We start from the raw sequence: 20,659 nt of genomic DNA, 5'->3' as shown, positions 1-20,659 counted from the left end.
ACAATGTAAATCTCACTCCGCGCCACCACCTTCACTTCCCACTTCGATCCATTCTCTCCATTCCCATGGCGATACACAATTATATGTTTTTTAATCCCCAGACTCTCTTTCAGGACATTATTGCACCCGACGGTCGAGCTTTCATGGACCCTGTGAAGGAATTGCTGGATGTAACAAGCTCTCCCCTGCTCTGCTGTGTAAACTGAAACTATGATTTTGTGTAGGGATTACTGAAAAAACTATATGGTTTTGTGTAGGGTTACTGAAACTACATAGTTTTTATGTAGGATTGCTTGGCAGGAAGCGTGGCAATTCCAGAATTCGATTCTGGGGAGGTAGAGCTGCTTGAAGATCCCCTACCTCTGCCCCTGCTTATGCCATTGCCTTGTGCAGAGCAAGTGTGGAAGGATGAGGAAGTTGTGTTTGAAGCCGATTCCCTCTCTAATCTCTGTTTCCTCCCACCACCTCCTACTCTGCTGCAGTCAAGAGAGGACGCACAGAGCTTGGTAATGTCACAGGGCCCTGCCCATTTAGGGTTTACCGAGAAAGTTTCAGGGGAGGGGGGGAGAGAGGAAGGGGGGTATCTGGGTAGTAGCTTACATGCCCATCCGATTGAAATTGAAGGCTCTGCACTCAGTCTTCGTCGTCGAATCTATGGTACAGGAGACATTCAGGTCTGAATTTTTTTTTGAAAATTTCCCCCGCCCACTTGCCATTCTTAAAATTAGAAACTGTTTTGATCATCTTCATCCAAGATTCTAACAGTCTGGTTTCTTAGTGGCTGTTCATTGTTCATTATGCAACATACTAATTAGAGAATTGCGAAGAATTCAGTGAACCTTGAAATTTTCTTAGCAGTTGGGTTGTGTTTATGATGGGTTGCAGGCGATGGATTGCATTAAAATGGGTCTTGAAGGTGCCGCTCCACTCACATGTGATCATTCGAGTTTTGAGGAGGCGAGGTATAAGGTGGGGCGTTATACTGTGGAAGAGAGAAAACAACGTATCTACAGATACAAGATGAAGCGGAATGAGAGGAATTTCAATAAAAAGATTAAGGTGCCTCCATGCTCTCCATTTTTAGTTCTCTTTGGGATTTTGTCAATGTAAAGCAATGTTAAAATTTGTTCATAGTTTGGTCAAAAATGTTTATCTAATCAAAAAGCATGTCAAGTTTGTTTATACTTCTGATTAAATGTGTTTATCTAATAAAAAATGTTTAACATGTTCAATTTGTAAGATCTCTTTTGAATTGTAAGCTTATTTAGTTTAATTGGTAGTATGCATGTCGGAAAACCTTGGCCGATAGTAGACCCCGTGTTAGAGGGAGATTTGCAAGAAATGAAGTTGGACAAAACTCAAGGGCTAAGCAACATCAGGTTTATGAAGATGGAGATGAAATGGTAAAGAGATTTCTTCTTTTTATTCTCGTTGTTGGTTATTATATAATTCAATTTTTTGGTCTCATAGATTGTTTGGTCTTGTGGATGTCACTAAAAGCTTTTGTTTCATTTTCGTCATTCAAAAAAGTATTGGAATGTAAATGTATGAGGGTATTTCCAAAAAATATTAGAATGTCAATGTATGTTACCGATCAATCGGTGTTGGTGTTTTGTTGTGTAGTTGAAAGTTGTAGGAGAGACGTATGGTTGCGGAAGCACTAATGGTAGCTACTTGCATGGATTTGAATGAAATGAGAGGAGAAAGATGTGTACCAAATTTGGTATGGAAAGGTTGGGTTAAAAGTTTAAGAGTCTACAAGTTATTTGTTATTCCTCAAATAAAAAATAACAAATAACATGTTCACTTTTTAAGTGAATTCACTCCCAAATTAACTTTTGTTAACTTAATGATCAAGGTGACACCAAATGTGTCTCCAATTTAATTTATTGTATTGTGTTATAGTGATTACACAATAGTGTGATGTAGTCACTATAGCACCGAAAATTAATGAGTTTTCTTATTCTTCGTGAAAATAAATTACCTTTTGTTAAGCAATTCTTTATTTTCTAGTAATAAGAAATTGATTTTTTACAAATATTGATCAATTTATATTATTTTAATTTTAGAGCTATTTTAAAAATGAGAGAAATTATATCACATTTTAAAGCAACATAATTAACTAATCTAAGTAGAAGTAAAGGTTCATAGTGGGGACCAAAATCACCATTTAAAATATCAAATTAAATCCAAATTAGATGGCTATTGATTTTTCACAACATTCTCCTCATTATATATTAGGTGTGTCATACACCTTGCAAATCTTAATGTTTTAATTGTCTTTTGTCCATTTTATTCCTTGAACATTATGCAACATGCAATTTATTTTTCATGTTTGTAAATATATATTTGTAAAAGAATAATTTTCATACATTTAAAAGTATTTATGACCAAAATAAAGTTGTAAGTGATATTATGATGTATAAGAGCATTATTAAGAGGGGGGTTACAAAGTGGACTACAAATTTTTGTAAGAGCGTCACGTTTTTAATTTTTTTGTAGATTTGATTATGAAGAGTGCTTTCCTAATATTTGGTAATGCAGTTGAGTTGCTTGTAGTTCCATGATATTTTCATCTACTTGCATAGATTTGCATATTGGTTCTTTCTCAGACTTTTGAATTCTAATTTTGGGAATTTTTTCTATCTCTTTGCTTTTTTTTTGCTTTTTTGCTTTTAGCTTCTTTTTTTTTTTTTTGAGTTTTCCAATTTTGGGGGTTTGATGTATAAAAAATGAAATATAAATGCTTCGAAATAAAGCTATGATATTAAATAACTATTTCAGATCTTTTAACAATTTCTTCAAACCCTTAACTCGAGATCACATTTAATAAATTAACAATACATATCGTTATTAGCTACAGATAATATTATTTTTGAAAATACCAATTAGATGCACAAATTCCAACTCCTCCTTGAATGAAGATATTTGCTAATTATTGGAGTCCACAACAGATTGAAAACTCTTCAAAAAACCCACACGGCCTTGGAACAAGTAAGACCAACACTTGAGAAAGTATGACCTGATTTGGAAGGTGAAATGATTGGAATTATGAGCCTTTAAATTGTCTAAAATCTACAAATGATTGATCTTGAATCTACCTTTGAATTAATCCTCTAAATGCCCTTTTGCAACTCTATAAATCAAAATCCAATGCACGAGTATAATCTCTAGATGGCATTATCCATTGAATACCCTTGGATGATATCTCACACCTATAGGTATTGTCCACTCTGAGAGTTTTCATTCCCAGAAAGCTTGAAGCTTCAACAAAACCCTTTCTCTTCAATCTCCATCAATTTTCTCCAAAATGAATAAATGAATGAATCCCAAAAAGACTTCAATTAACCTTTTATAAGCCTCCATTTAAAAGCATCCAATAAATTACATTTAATTTAACTTAATGGCATTTAATAAAGTCGGTGTCCCAATTAGACTTTGTGATGCATAAAAATGGAACCAAGTGACTAAGACCTAATCCCACTCTCATGTACATACAGTGGAATACGAAAGAGCTTAGGGAGATATCTCAATTTGACTACTTCTTGTAGGGAAGAGAGAGTCAAGAAATATCTCTTAGGGTTTCTATTCCTTTGTTGTAATGAAGAGGAGATGTGCAAAATATGATGCAATAACCAACTATGTTAGGAGATGAACAATGAAGCAAACATATATTAAAAATGCATAATCTGACTGAACTGAAACTGAGAGATTGGGTCCAGAGAAGGGAGGGAAATCCAAATGTGCACGTGTGACTGAAATTTGGAGCTGACTAGGCAGGACTAGGGCGTTGGGCACCTTGGTCCCTGATGTTGCAGCTTGTTATGGTTCTAGGAATCAGGACTTGTAGGTCCGATCTGATGAACTGCCCACAGAAACTGAAAAATGAAGGGGACCAAGGCACCATGCCCTGGTCTTAGAAATATGAGACCTAGCTCTGTCCTTAAGCCTGCACCTGTGTGATATGTCGGTTCCAAAAATCGTGCATGTGCCAAATTCTTGTACCTGCACCTGCAACTAGAAAAATGGTGTCTAGGTGGCTATATAGGGTTTTGCCTTAGTCAAACCCCTTGTTTTGGTGATTTCCACCTCCACAAATAGCTGATAATGCATTGAAAATGTGTGTGCAAGAATTTTGTGTGTATGCATGATCCTAAATGAACAAGAAAGTAAATCTAGAGTTCTACCCTACGCTTTGGAGAGTAAATCCTAAATGAGTGTAAATGTAAATGTAAATGCTTCAAATCACAAATGTCACAATGGATCTAAAGCATGAATGGAAATCTGAAAATGAATGTTATGAAGCTCATACAAAGACATGAAAATAACATGAAACCATACCAAAACCTAAGCGAGAGGTACAAGCCAATCAACATTTGGTGATATCCTATTATTCTTCAATGTCTTCAAAGCTCCTAATGGATGTTGAAAATGGTTGATGAAGAATTGGTGAATGGTTGATTTGTTATTGTAGACTTCATATAACCCGCACTTTCACTTCACAAGAGGCTCCTTCAATCGTTGGATCTTAGATCCTTCAAATGAGGAAAGCAAGGCTTTATGTAGGAGACCCTAACCTTGTTTTGAGTCATAGGCCAACCTAGAAATAATATTTTCTACCAATCTCTCGGATTTGAATATTAAAATACTGCCAAAACATTCTCCCGAAATTCGGGGAGAAAAAGCCAGGACCAAGTAGGTAGCTACTTGGTCTGAACACATGGTCCAACCAACTTTTTGTCAAATTTTTGAGGAAGCAAGATATTGTGATTTTAGAGAAAATTCCAAGAGCATATGGGAATTTGAGATGTCTAGATATGCGAAATCAAGCCTTGAAGGTCGAAATAGAACATACTTAGGTTATTTGATGAAATGATTAATTGGAGGAATAAAATAAAAAGGGGCACACTTAGGGTAAAGGGCCCATTTTTATGAAGTGTAGAGTGATAAAAGAAGACGTTAGATTTAATTAAATTAATTAATTAAATTCTTAAAGGGAATTTTAAATGCAAGATGCAAACACACTAAGGCGGGTACTAACCTAAGCATGAAATTGTACCACCCAATTAAGGGTGTACAATTTACGATGCTACAAACTTAATAAATGACTTTATATCATTAATATAATCTATGTAATAAAGACCCCTTATATCCCCTTATAATATATAGTTATTTACTTGATTAATATTATTAAAGTAAAAACTTTAATAATTTAATAGTAATCATTTACTACAATAAATGTCAATATCAGGACATTTATTTAATTTTGCCATCTACCCATTAATAGCCAAGGTACCCTCCAACCGTCCAAAAGACTTACATAAATGGGACCGAAATGCTCAAGAGACTTACTAAAAATAGTAAGTATGTTCAAATGGAGCCTAAAAGACCTCTAGAAGGCAAACCACCAAAAAAATGAATCTTTGAGATGGAGAATACTGAAATAAACAACCCAAGGGTCAGCTGAAAAGCCTTGAATCACCCACAAAGCCCCCCTAACCACCACATTAGCCTATAAGGACCAATGATAATAGGTTAACCTCTGAAATAAATAATGCTCAGGAAGGCGCAAAAATGGGGACATTACATTTGCATATGATGGAACCATAGTGATTTGGTTATGGGTATTCTTCCTTTCTTGATTTCTTAGCTTGGTAAGCTTGTGGATATATATTGGAAATAATTGTTTATTTATTTATCCTTGTATAAGTGTGTGTAGGGGAAAAAGTGAGACTAAGTATGGAAACCCTAATCCCACTCTCATACACACTCATGGAATATGAAAGAGCCTATGGAGGTAACGCACTTTGACTACTTCTTATGAGAAAGAGAGAGTTGTGGATTACCTCTTAGGTTTTCTATTCCCTTATTGTAAATGAGCGAGAGGAATGATGCCAAAATGCAATCTAACCTAGAATGCAAGTACATATCAGAAGGCAAAATCAAAGCTGCACCTATGTCCAAAATCTGAGCAGAAATGTCCGGGACCAGGGTGCCACGCCACTGTCCTGATTCTACAATTCTGGAGCTGCAACTGACAAGATGGATTCTGGAGCCTGCAAGACACTATTCTGCCAAATCCTGGTGATAGAGGGTAGGACCATGGTGCCACGCCACTGTCTAGGGTAGGACTAGGTTGCCACACCCTTGTCCTTAGAGTTTTTGCTAAGATCTGCAACCTAGAACTGTCCCTGTGTTCTCTTTCGGTCCGGAAACTTCCAGTGACGTTTGGATCTAAACCTATACCTGAAGCTGAAAAATAGGGTTTGGGGTGGCTATATAGGGTTTTGCCTTAGTCAAACCCTTGTGTTGGTGATTTTCACCTCCACAAATAGTTGATAATGTACTAAAAAATGTGTGTGCAAGAACCTTGTGTGTGTGCAAGATCCTAAAATGAAAGCAAACAATCTAGAGCAACCCTAAAGAGTAAACCCTAATTGCTTATAATTGACAAAGTAAATGCTCTAAATCCACAATGAAAAGTGATCTAAAGAATGAATATGAATCAAAATGAAGCTTGTGCAAAGACCTGAAACAACATGAAACCATACCCAACCCCAAGGGAGAGGTATAAGCCAATCGCCAGTCGATGATCTCCTATTGTTCTTCTACATCTTCAAAAGCCCCCAATTGATAAAATGATGCTTGATGAATGTTTGAAGGATGAATGTTGAATGTTGTTGAAGACTTCAAGGATCTACTCTTTTGCTGCAAAGAAGGCTCTAATGCTCCGAAAACCTGCTCTTAGATTCTTAAAAGAAGACCCCTTCAAATGAAGAAAGAGAGCTCTTAAGTATGAAACCCTAGATCTTAATTTCATGTTTAGGCCGACCTAGGATTTGAATTTCCCACTGATCTTTTGGGGTTAAGCATTATTATATCATAGGATTGTGCTCCCGAAATTTCGGGGGAAAAGCTGAGGATCGTGTGCATTCCCGCCACGGTTAGACCAAATTTTCAAGGCCGTTAGATATGATGATATTAGAGAGCATCCCAAAGTTATAGCTAATTTCGAGATGTTTTGATATGCGAAATCGGGCTTAAACGGTCAAAATAAGACATAATTGGGGTTTATGATTAAATGATTCATTGGAGGAATAAGATAAAAAGGGGCACGCTTAGGTTAAAGGGCCCAACTTTATAACACGTAAAGTGATTAAAAATGACCTTAGATTTAATTTAATTAATTAATTAAATGCTTAAAGGGGAATTAGAATGCAAGATGCAAGACACACTAAGGTGGGTGCTAACCTAAGTGTGAAATTGTACCACCCTGGCAAGGGTGTACAATTTACGACACTACATTTAGCCCCCACTTTAGTAGTCATATGACACTACATGCATATGCAAGCTAAAGTACATAAAAGTAAACATTTTTTGAAAAAAGGATATAGCCATAAGTTGTCGGACGAAGCCCCCAGCGGTATCTACGGTACACAATCAAGAACCACACCCTAAAAAACCATACATTAAATCACAAAATCACCTAATGCTTACTAAAGAGGGTGATGAAATTCATGGGTAGCTATATGCCCCCCCCCAATTTCAACTTGCTTATTAGTGAGGTGAAACAAGTTATCGTATTTACCACAACGAATTGTGATTAAGATTTTGATGAAGAAAGTTCGCAACAAGGCTTGAATACTCATCCAAGCATGTTATGGAACTCATGTGGAGCGAGAGGGAGAACTCATGATTCCAATGCCACTAATGGTGTGAGAATCAGAGCTTCCTAGCTCCAGATATGATAGATTGAAGAAAAAGTGCAGAATTTTTGGTTTTAACTAAAAAAACAAAGTAAAAAAGTTCATAACGCATAAATATGAAAGTGACACCTTCATTTGTCACTTTTTAACTTTTTGGCACTATTCACTACAAAGGAGCCCACATATTAGCCATCATGCCTCGATGCCGACCTGAGCGACCTATGTGGATGGAGATCCTAAGCTAGTCTGTACTCATCGGTCGACCACTCGACGAGGTGAGTTGACCTTCCATTGACTCCATTTGGCTTTTTCATGCTTTCACTGATTGAGAGATGATGATGTCATCGCCAAGACAGGGTCTGGGCCTCCTCTTCGAGCACCTAGGGGTCATAGGGCGCCTTGGTCCCATCTAGGCGCCCTGGTCCTAGCTGGGCACCCTAGTCCCAATAGGGCACCCTGGTCCCAGTTCGAGGAGACCAGTGGCGACACAGGATCAGGCGATTGAATGTTAGAATAGATAAAATGATTGCATTGATTAGATGATAATGATGATGATTGATTACTGATGATAGAATGTTTTTCTTTTTGCAAACACTTCCATACATCCATGAGTATACTATTGAGCTCACCTTCTGGAGCCTTCGGGAGTAGATCCTAAGGCTGACAGTGGGGGAGAGGGAGTTGCTACATGCAGTGGGCTTGTGGGATGCGATGACTATGTTGGCCATCAGATTCCATTCTACGATGTTGATGGCATTGATGGAGAGGTAGGATGCAGAAACCTTGACGTTCTCATTACTTGTGGGGGACATGACGTTCACCCTTGAGGATGTATACCACATTTTGCGCCTTCCCATCAGGGGGGAGACTATGAGATATTGATCCGACCGTACAAAGGAGGATTATAGGAGAGAGCGAGCGTATGTTGTGGGGAGAGTGATACTCGGTGAGACAAGGGGCCATATCATGGTCAACTAGCTCCTACACCCTACTGGCAAGGTTCCATTAGTGAGGTGACTCATGATCGCAACCCTTGCATTGATCATGTGCCCTAATGGTGTGACACACATGCATGGAAGACTCATCTACAATATGCGAGAAATGGAGAGACATAGGAGGGTATACTCTTGGGGTCAGAGCATGCTTGCACATCTCTATCACGACCTTGGGGAGTATGTGTTTGGGCATGGATGCAGCTTCATGGCATGCACGCTACTACAGGTGTGGATGTTCAAGCATATTACCTGCACGAGGCCTGTTGGAGCCCCTATAGACTTAGTCCCAAAGCAACCTAGGGTATTTGCTTATCCACTTACCCGCGAGTGGCGATTTAATGATCTCCTGCATTGGAGGTTGTGCTTAGACAGATTAACAACGAGCGGAGTCATATGGAGACCCTACCTCAGTATGTACATGTGGGCAGGGATACACAGGCAAATGTTCAACATGCAGAGGAACAATCTACTAGAGGGGCATTACAGCTACATAGTCGTTCCCTTCTACTTCAACCGAGTTCGACGACAGTTCGGGTTCAAGCAGTGTGTTCCTACTGATGTTCCTGTGTACATCCAACACTCATGCGTGATATAGAGGCTAGGAGCCATTCTTATGCCTACCGGTGATGAGATCGACATCACAGATTTAGACAGGTCAGATCAGGACATTGCGATAAACTACAGAGATGATTCATGTGTGAATCAACAGTACATCACATGGTGGGGGAGGAAATACCCTGGAGCCATTTTCCCAACAAACTTCCCTGGTGGAAACCCCAGACCATGGAGATAGACAAGCGACGAAGACAGATCTAATACATCTGAGGAGGGCTCAGATGATCATGTTGATAACATAAGAGAGCAAGAGGCAGGTGTAGACAGAGATGATCCTAACACCAGAGAGGGAGATCAGGATGGAGATGATGAGGAGGACGAAGAGGAGGAGGAGGAGGAGGAGGAGGAGGAGGACAATGACGAAGAGGAGGACAACAACGAAGAGGAAGATGAGGAGGACAAGGAGGATGAGGATGAGGAGGACGAGGAGGGTGAGGAGGAGGAGAAGGATGAGGAGGAGGATGAGTCAGATGTAGTTCCTCATCACTTCGGAGAGGATACCATAGTCCTAGATCCACCAAGCCTCCCATTACAGGCAGAGAAGGACCCTACCAGAGGTCCTAATCCTAGTCCCCATCAACCCATACCCACTGTACAGAGACAGTACGAGCGCGAAGAGCCTAGCGGGTCCCAGTCTCAGGCGGTCTCTTTCCATGATCCCTACTAGCGAGAAGGAGATCCAGGTAAGGTGTCCTATTATTGATTAATCTATGTATCTTACTTGTTTAGATTTGATGATATAGAATGTTACTGATAAAAAATTTCTCTCTTTCTTGCAGCTACCATTCAGGAGTGGCATTCTCTTATTTAGAATGCAGTGATAGACCTCATCGTGACTGCGCACATTCCTAGTTCCTCATAGATATCCCATAGATCCTAGAGGAATGCACGATGACATGAGGATGTTTTCTCCCCTATTCGGACAGAGATGGAGGTCCTACGAGAGAGATTATGACAGACAGAGCATGACCTAACAACGTCACAACATAGAGGCAACCACATACCATGGGATTATGATGGAGAGGGATCATAGGAGCTCCTCGTGGAGTCACCTGTAGTCCATATCACGATACACCCCCATGGGGCTACCCCCACGGCCAGATCAGGAGGGGGCATCTAGCCACCATCCTCCAGCTACTAGTCCTAGGGATAGGAGATGATCTTGATGTATTGATGTATATATTATGATACTCATGGATATGTTATTTTAATGCTTAAACAATATATGCATTGCTTAGATTAGAAGTAACATATTGAGTGATGAACATGTATGTCTAATTTAATTTCCATGTGACTGACTTCTCAATGCTTCATGATTAAATTGATACATGTGTGATTTAATTAAATAACTAAGTATTTAATTAAATGCTACTTTGACGATGTAAAAGAAGAACGTATTAAGCCTAAGAACTATATGACTAATGTGATTTAATTAGATTTAATTAAACACAACATGATATAATTCTACTTAACACAGAAAAAATTGTATAGCATGCTAGCACATGTATGAAATGTAAATCTATTACAATTTACATGAAAGAATCCAAGACAAACCATAAAGTAATGAAACATGCTTGTCAAGAATGAAGTAATGTAGACCAAACAATATAACCTCATTTAATCCTACATACTTTAATGAAGACACACTAACATATTACCCAATTTTGAAGAAAGAAAAGATATAGAGAGCAAACAAAAAGTAGACTATAAAGAGGGAGAGAGAGAGAAAAAAAGATAACTAGGCATAGTATCTATGAAGGTGCATATAATTTATGGGTTCCTTGAGAGGCGTACCTTCCACATCTACTATCCTATAAGAACCTGATGCATAGACCTCAACAATAATGTATGGTCCAAGCCAAATAGGGCTAAATTTTCCTTTCTCCTTAGGTAAGGCATTCACATTGCGTTGATTCTCGTAAAGGACTAAATCACCTATTGAGAAGAAACATTGAATAACTTTATCATTGTAGATTCGTTGCAAAGTTTTATGATATGCTTGAATATGATCGAGGGCATTTATACGCCGTTCATCGAGCATCCCGAGTTGTTGAAGTCTTTTCTCCCTATAGGAATCATCATCCACTATACCCCTAAGAGAAACTCTCAAAGAAGGGATTTATAACTCCAAAGGCATAATGGCATCAACACCATAAACAAGATTATAAGGAGTAAAACCCATAGCAACATGTACACTCTTGCGATTGGCCCAAAGAGCATAGTTTAATCAAGTATTCCAATCCTTACCATGCTTGTTTACAATCTTTCGAAGAATTTGTTCAAATATCCTCTTAGAAGACTTCACTTGACCATTTGATTGAGGATAATAAGGTGTAGAAAATTTATGTTGAACATGATATTTCTCGAGAAACTTCTTCACATCCTTATTTTTTAATGACTTTCCATTATTCGAAACTAAGGCAGAAGGTATCCCGAATCGGGAAATAATGTTTTCCAAAATGAATTGAGAAATTACTTCAACAGTAGTAGATCAAAGAGGAACAACTTCCACCCACTTCGTAAAGTAATCAGTGGTAGTTATGAAGAAGGTATGTCCTTGAGATGAAGGAGGAGATATTTTACCAATGAGATCCAAACCCCATGTAGAAAAGGGCCAAGACGCCACTTAAGATCGAAGTTCTTGGGCAGGGGCGGATCAAATTGCTATGTTGCTAACACTAATGACATTTTTAAAAAAATGCAAAGGAATCATTTTCCATGGTTTGCCAATAATATCCCATTCAGGGTAATCTTTGAACTAAATACCTACCCCCAAAATGCCCCCCACAAGCACCTGAATGTGCTTCCTCAAGAGCAATAGGGATTTTAGCCTTGTTTAAGCATTCAAGGAGAAGACCATTATAACCCCTCCTATAAGGAAAATTAGAAAGGATAATGTACCTAGCAACCAATTTGAAAATCCTAGCCCTAGTATTCTTATTTGCAGAGTCAGGAAAGGTACCATCACTCAAATTTCTCACGAAATGCGATTACCATTCATCAAAATCTATAATGCAATAATATGCCACATCACTAGGATTATCAGCAATAGCTGGGGCAGTAAGGCCATGAATAGTGAATTTAAGATCTACCAAGGTGTCCTCTAGAGACACAAGAGAGGAAACACATGCCATCGCATCAGCATGTCAATTATCCTTTCAAGGAACGAGCTCCATGGTATAAGAATCAAATTTTTGCAACAAGGATAAAGCTAGATCTCTATATTGTGATAATTTGTCTTGCTTAGCTTGATAAACTCTTGTCACTTGTCTTATGAATAGTTGAGAATCTTCATAAACATGTAGATGTTTCACATTCAACGCCAAGACTACTTTAATTCTAGCTATAAGAGCCTCATATTCAGCAATGTTGTTGGTACATAAGAAATTGAGACAATATGATAAATGAATAGGCTTCTTTTTAGTAGAGATTAAGACCACCCTTGCCCCCGATCCTGTACAACACTTCGAGCCATCAAAGTACAATTACCAAGTCTCATCAACCTCAGTGGAAAAAATGTATTCATCAAGAAAGGACTCTGGATTAGGTAGGGAGAAGGGTGAAGGAGCATCAACTAAGTGGTCAGACAATGCTTGACCTTTTATTGCCTTTTGTGAGACAAAATTAAGGTCAAAATCGGTCAGCATCATAACCCACTTAACTAAGCGTTAGGAAATGCCAGTTTTGGAGAAAAGATGTTTAAGAGGATCAAATTTAATGATAAAATGGATCTCAGCATTCAAGAGATAATGCCTCAACTTTTGGGTTACAAAGACTAAAGAAAGGCACTATCTATCTATAGTAGAATATCGGACTTTGTAATCAAATAGAGTGTGGCTTATGTAATAAATCAGGCATTCTCTACCATCCTTATCACATTGTTCTAATAGGGCTTCAAGAGCTTGAGGGGATGCAGCGATGTATAGAAGAAAAGGCTTAGTAGGATCAATAGGCTGAAGAATAGGAGGATTGGCCAAATAGGGTTTTAGGTCTTCAAATGTTTGACAAAAATCCTCATTCCATTGGAAAGTGATATTCTTTTTAAGCAATTGTGTGAAAGGAAAGGTACGATCCACAAGTTTAAAAATGAACCTACGAATAACTTGGATATTTCCTTGCAAATGTTTAGTTGGGAGACATTCTTAGGAGGTGGCATGTTAACAATAGAATCTATCTCCTTTGTATCCACCTCAATGCCACAATGTGAAACTATGAATCCTAATAGTTTTCCACTATCCACACTAAAAACACATTTTCGAGGATTCAAATGCATGTTATACTTACGAATTCTCTCAAATATTTGACGAAGGATCTTAACATGATCTGTACAAAGAATGAATTTGGCTAGGATGTCATCAACATAATCTCCTAAGGTTTTATGCATATAGTCATGGAAGATGAGAGTCATAGCATGTTCATAGGTTGCACTTGTGTTTTTGAATCTAAAGGGCATCACAATCCAACAAAACGTACCCCAAGGGGTGGTAAAAGAAGTTTTATATTGATCTTGAGGATTAATGAAGATTTAATTATATCCTGAGAAATCATCCATAAAGGATAATAAAGCATTCCCTGCTACTGAATCCACTATCATATCGATATTCAGGAGAGGAAAGTCAACCTTTAAAGAGGCCTTGTTTAAATCGCAAAAATCCGTACACATCCTAATCTTAATTTCAGCTTTAGCCACAGCCACAATGTTTGAAATCCATGGGGAATAATCAATAGGATGAATGAATCCAGCATCCAACAGTTTTTCAATCTTAGCTTTAACAAGTAATTCCAACTTTGGGTGAATCTTTCGAATATTTTGCTTCCTAGGTTTAGCATCAATAATTAGGACAATGTTATGAGTGACAACCTTAGGATCTACGCCAAGCATGTCAGAATATATCCAAGAAAAGATCTCAGGGAATTCATGTAACAACTTGGCATAGTATTTTTTCTCTTCTTCGTCAAAACATTTCCCTATCTTGATGATTTTATCTTCAATGCAAGGATCCATCTTGATATCAATGGTGTCATTTATTAGGAGATTGCTTTGTTGAGGAGCATCTTTTAATTGAGGAAATTCTTTAACTATCTCATTGTTATTTCTTTCTTTCCCAAAGTAAGCTTCCACATTTAGACAATAGGGAAAATTGTGGTTATTATGATAGTGAGGAAGGTTGTCATAAGCTCCCAAGAATTTTGCTAAGGAATCATCGGTAGAAAAAAAATCCAAACCGAAGATAGAAGAAGGGTCACAGTCAATACATTTTGGATATTTTAGCGAGAGAGAAGCAAACATGACATTAACACTAATAGATGGTCTCTTAGATGCTTTAGTATGCTTGAAAGGATCATAACCAAGCCCAAATGTCATATCACAAAATTTATTTTCCAAGGGAACCTTAATCCCTTGTTCTTGAGCACCACATCCATTTCCATTATATCCACACTTAGCTAGGATGTGAAAACTAGGACCATAAAGGTTAGTCATTTTCAAAGAAGAAGGAAGATTTTCAAAAAGTGAAGAATCAAAATCCTCTAGACCAGAAACTAAGGGAGATGAAGTCTGAAAAGCCACCACAAAGTCATTACTCAATGGCCTAGATAAAGTAGATTGATTTTTAGGTTCTTCTTTCTTCTTTTCGACCTTAGGTTCTCTAGGGGGAATTTTGTATTCCCCTACAAAAGTAGGATTGAAATCAAGGGATCCCTAATCATCTTTTGCAAGAACCTTTTCAGGAGAGAAAGTGTTCTCAATCATAGAGTCGGGCTGAGAAGACTCTTCCTCAAGAACCTTGGGTCCACTTAAGGAAGTATTGGAAATTGATTTAGATATAGGAGATAGGTTTGATGAAGTGGTCACACTAATCGGAGTAGAATCTTTAGAGTAATTATCTAAAATAGTTGGGGAAGAATTAGTTGAAGAGGATTTAGAAATTAATGTTTGTAAACAATCCTGGAATCTTGTGTCACCTAACAAGGTATTATGTGTGTGAAAAGTGGAATAAGTATCTACAAGCTGTAAGACACAACACTTCAATTAAGTCATTACATGTATGGTTAGACAGATATAAGCATGAATAATAAAACCATCACAAATCAACCAATTGCCTTCTAAAAGATGCGAGTATAGACTTGCTCTCAGATTTGTATAAGCAATACCAGTGACTAGACTACACTAAGATGAAGGATTTAATCTATATGAGCATGATATTAAGCTAAATGGATGCAAGATTATGCTAGATGGATGAATAGTAAGCTATATGAATTCAAACAATCATAATTGAACTAAATATGCAAAATGCTAAACTAAGATGCAATAATCTCAAAAAGCAAGCACAATATCTTCAATGACTCCAGAGCAAAAACTATATAATAACAATAAATCTCTAGGGTGTTCTGAATGAGAGATGAAGGCTAAATTTATAGAGAATCACAAGAGAGACCAATGGTCAAGATCAATTAGCAACAAGTGGTTGAGATTATTCAAGAAAAAACACAATTTAGGAGAATTGAAATAATTGAGAGATCAGATTTAGTTAACCTTGAGATAGATTCCAATTATAGTTTGATTGAAATGCATTCAGATTACAAGTTTGAGTTTGCATTGGAGATACAATTCAATTAATTCCATGCAATTGTGATAAAAATAGGTGATTCCATGCATATTTCTTTGATTTATTCAAGAAAAGAGTCTTTTCAATGCAACTGAACTTCTTTTCTCAAAAGCTTTGAGTTCCAATTTTAGAGAATGATTAATAATTCGTTTTAATTGCTTTTCTGATTTCAAGTTCCCAATTTAGAAGAAGAAATAATATCTCAAGTTTGATTTCTCTCTCAATTCAATTCTTTTATTTTATTTTCAATTTAACTCTTGCTTTGCATATTGATTCCTCTTTTGTAATAAATTAGTTCCTTTTTTATGATTAAATGGCAAATTAATTAATTAATTAAATATGCTAGAATATTTAATAAATTAAATAGGATAATTGATCAAAATGATTTTTTTGGAATGATTTAATTAATTAAATAAATATTTAATTAATATAGAATAATTCACTTGCCATGTGACATTTATTGATTGAAGAATTAATTAATGATGTTCTCAAAGTCGATCTAATTGCCTTTGGTTAGGACCTTGGTGATGTTGTCGAGATTAGGGGCCCATGGTTTAGGTGACCATTTTTAGGGTATTACATTTGCCCCTCTTTGAATTAATGTGCGAGCAACGCGTTGGTTCAAAGAATAGTTGATGTCTAGGAGATACTAGTTCTAAACTTGATTGATCACGCACCAGATGAGGAGCGATGTGTTTATCTTATTTTGAAGCGATGAAACTGAACATAGTTGATTAAAGTGATACCGATCCTAAACTTGCTTGAACTAGGACTGATGAAGAGAAAAGATATCGAACTTGAACTTGATTGATCAAGAAGCAAATCTTACTGATCTAGAACTTGATTGAACTAAACATAATGAGTGAAGATAAAATCGATCTTGAACTTGATGGATCAAGACACGATGAGCGAAGATAAACTGTCCAACTTGATTTGATGTGATGAAATTGAACACCTGCTTAGATTGAGCGTGTGATAAAAGATACTCTTTAAACTTTTGATTGAGTTTAAATGAATAATTATCTTGAAAAAAAAGCAATGAAACTGATTAACATTAAGAGACTGATTCAGATGAAGGCAATATCAGCTTGATTTGAAGCGATGAAACCGATATGCCCCTAGCAATTGATTCAATTCATATGATTGAGAGATCTCAACTTGATATGAAGTGATGAAGTTGAGATGCCCTTGGCGATAAGGTCTTGTTTGATTTTATTTAGTTGAAAAGATTTTTGCTCGACTTTTGATGAAGATTTAAAAAATTTCTCGACATTGAAGATGTGAGGTCATGAGGTTACGAGTATGACCCCTTGGGAGCAAAATTGAAAGATAGCGAGGGTACATGATTTTAGGCAATTATTGGTGATGATAATGACTTGAGCACAAAGATTGAGTCAGAGGAATATTTGAAGATTTAGCATTGATTAATGAGAAATTGAGCGCAAATTGAAGAAAAGAATGAGAATGTGATGAAAGTGCTAATTGATTTCAATTGTGTGAAATTGACTAGAAGAATGATCTCAGATTTCGATTTCAATCTCAAAAATGGAATCAGGATGGGAAAATTAGCTAAGGGTACAATTTTCATGTCCATCGGAGCAAATTGAAAAATTAGGTTTTTGGCTATATAAGGGGTCATTTTAACCTCTCCAAGTTTGAAATTTGAAAAGCCCTCTTCGAAGAAAAAATGGTCATTCCAATTCAAGAGCATCGATTCGAGCACCAAAGATGACATAATCATTCGCAGAACTACGAGCCAACGGTAAGAGACTAATCTTATGCCTTTTTATTTCATCAATTTTGATTTTTTTTTTAATTTTTTGTGTTTTCATGTCGTTAAAAACCGATCATTATCATTTTGTTGTGTGAGATGATACTGTGTCTCGTACAACAAACTATCTTTTATTGTTTTGTCATTTTAGGCCATTAGTTTTGTCGTCTGGGACCTCCCTGCATATCATACGAGTGTTTTCTTTATAGACCATTTTATCGTGCGAGTGTATTTCTTTTGTCGTATGGGATTATTTTGTCGTGCTACATGAATTCCTAACTCGTACGAGTTTTTGCTTAGACTATGAAATATCGTAGGAAAAACAGTGAGCATTTTTAAGGGTTCAAACATGAAAATTTGATTTTGCAATTTGTGTATTTGGATTTGTGTGATGTTTAACTTATTTTGTAGCATAATTTGAATGACTTTCTGATGCTCTATTTATTTGATATTTGCAGGTTCGATTGCCACATGTTTTGTTTCGGTGTGTCTATCCTCCTACAATGAGGCTAGTCCATGAGTTATCTGATATAGATAGAGCACATATTGATTTGTGTGGCTTTACTCACCTTTTATAGATGTTGGATATCCGTGTGAATCACGGAATGCTTACTGCACTTGTTGAGTGGTTCCATTTAGAGCATAACACCTTTCATCTACCAGTGGGAGAGATGACTATTACTCTAGAGGATGTTTACAGGATTTTGAGGATTCTGTTTGCTGTGGATAAGGTTGACTATGATTCTGCTCAACGTCCTGGTATCTTAGCCTTGAGATGCATATTTCATGATAAGGACATTCTTGTGCGGGCTATCAGTTGGGATGATATGATGGCTAGGTAGAATGAGCAGTTTCCACTAGCACGTGTATTGGCAGGATTCATTGGTTGCTCCATTATGTTGGACAGAGGACAATGGGGTTTCTTATGTGGCGGGGCTAGGATGCTGGAGAGACTTTTGGATGAGCCTGGGAGGTTAGGGTGGGGTTCTTCTATATTAGCCCACATGTATCAGGAGATGCATGAGATCGTATATAGGGAGGGGAAGAGCATGGCAGTAGGTGTCTTGGTTTTACAGATATGGGTCTGGGAGCATATCCCAGTTTGTAGACCTATTGTGGATGATGCCAGAGATCCACACCAGCTGATCATTTATAGATATTTTGGACACATTACTCAGCCCCATTTGGGCAAGACAGAGTATTGGCAATGACATCTTGATGATCTAATCGTTGTTATATGGAGACCATATAGGGGTCTTGAGTTGTGGGACAACTGGAGAGTTGTGCGGTGTGACATGTTCATGACTCATCCTCTTATCCGCAGGTCAGTGATAGTTATTGAGCAATTCATTGTATCTCGGGTGATGAGGTAGTATGGTAGGCCTTAGGGGATTTCACAGGAGTTCACTGCATATGCCCATTATGGGGACAAGGAGAGACGAGGATGGGCCACTAGGTTGTCATAAGCATTGAGCATGCAGGCGCTTGTCGGATTGCAATGACTTCGATGGGACTATCTGGAGGATATTGCAGATGTGGGGATATTTCCCTAGTATAGGGATTGATTTCAGAGTCATCCCTTTCCTATATTTATGGATCCAGCTGAGCATGCACCTCTCACAGAGGAAGCTGAGGATGAGGACCCTGCACAGGCACAGGGTCGGAGAGCAATGGGTCCTAGGTGGGTAGGTGGTGATCTTGGTGTAAGCAACAACAAAGTACCAGCTGGGGGGAGACAACAACAGAGAGGGGAGGGTGGATCCCTTGGAGCTATTGGTGTGGGGGTTAGTGGTGCTAGGACAACAAAGGGTGGAGGAGAGGAGGAGCGAGAAGCTCCTAGATAGGTGCGAAAGAGGAGGGATGAGAAGGGTGGAGATGGTGGCGGAGATGGAGGCGGAGAGCCTGTGAGGGAGCAGGGGGCACTTGATGCAGTACGGTCTATGAGATTGAGATTAGCAGGTTTGCAGTCACAGTTGACAGTGGCTCAGACACAGCTTGTAGGACGAGACCAACAGTTGATGGAGGTCAGAGCTGAGTGCGATCGTCAACTCACTGAGATGAGGGTAGAAAGATATTGACAATTGGTTGAGGTTAGGGCAGAGAGAGATCAACAACTGGCTGAGGTCAGGGCAAAGCGAGACACTCTTCAGCGGGAGGTTTTGCACCAAACAAGTAAGGCAACTTATGATGTTGCAGCTTATAGCATAGCAGTTCTTGTAGCACAGCAGGTTGTCCCATATTCCCAGTATATGGCTTGATCTGAGGGAGCTTGGGCACCTAGGTAGGATGTTGGTCAGCAGGCTCCACCTCCTCCACCACCTGGCGATGAGGGAGAGGTAGAGAGCTAGATTTTTATAGCTCTTAAATTTTGTTATATACCCGATTTTTTTGTAGCCTATACAATTCTTGCTCTAATGGGAGATTGTAGATGATAGTTGATATAATTTGTCCTGAGAATTTTATTTGTACTCCGAGATATTATATGATGATATATACAAGATCTTGGTTTGATGTCATCGTACTTGTGTTGATTGATTATGAGATGTTTTTCTATATGCTTTATTCTATATGTATGCATATCTTTTTAGTATGGATGTATGTAATGTAGATGAATATGGATGTTTGTTTTTGTTTCTTTTCATATGCAAATAAATGATGAAAATGAGTAACTAGTAATGCAAAAAAAAAATTTCTATGCGATAATATGGATGAAAATGAATGTGTATAATGAAATCTATGGATCTTATAAAAAAATTTATTTTCTACGCGATAATATGGATGAAAATGAATGTGTATAATGAGATGTATGGATCTATATAAGATACTTGTGCATGCAACTAACATCTCAATATGCAAGTATTCGATCGGAGAAATGATGAAAAAGAAACCACTTAGCTAAGAAATGATGATACTTCAAACTCTCATTTAGAAGATAAAGAGATCATTGTTATCATACAAAAATCA

At 37.7% G+C, this 20,659-nt stretch overlaps 1 protein-coding gene across 1 annotated transcript; it reads left to right on the top strand.

Annotated features, from left to right (window-relative positions):
* The first annotated feature begins 40 nt into the window (after positions 1–40).
* On the top strand, positions 41–1,850 carry LOC131062601 (uncharacterized). Its single transcript, XM_059207341.1, has 5 exons — positions 41–170; positions 288–674; positions 886–1,059; positions 1,281–1,403; positions 1,624–1,850. Exons 1-5 carry the CDS (start codon positions 66–68, stop codon positions 1,690–1,692), a joined length of 858 nt encoding a protein of 285 aa, XP_059063324.1. The 5' UTR covers positions 41–65; the 3' UTR covers positions 1,693–1,850.
* The last annotated feature ends 18,809 nt before the right edge of the window (positions 1,851–20,659 follow it).

The sequence above is a fragment of the Cryptomeria japonica genome, chromosome 6 (genome assembly GCF_030272615.1).
Source record: "Cryptomeria japonica chromosome 6, Sugi_1.0, whole genome shotgun sequence".
Classification (NCBI taxonomy): Eukaryota; Viridiplantae; Streptophyta; class Pinopsida; order Cupressales; family Cupressaceae; genus Cryptomeria; species Cryptomeria japonica.
This window is presented reverse-complemented; position numbering and strand designations above follow the sequence as displayed.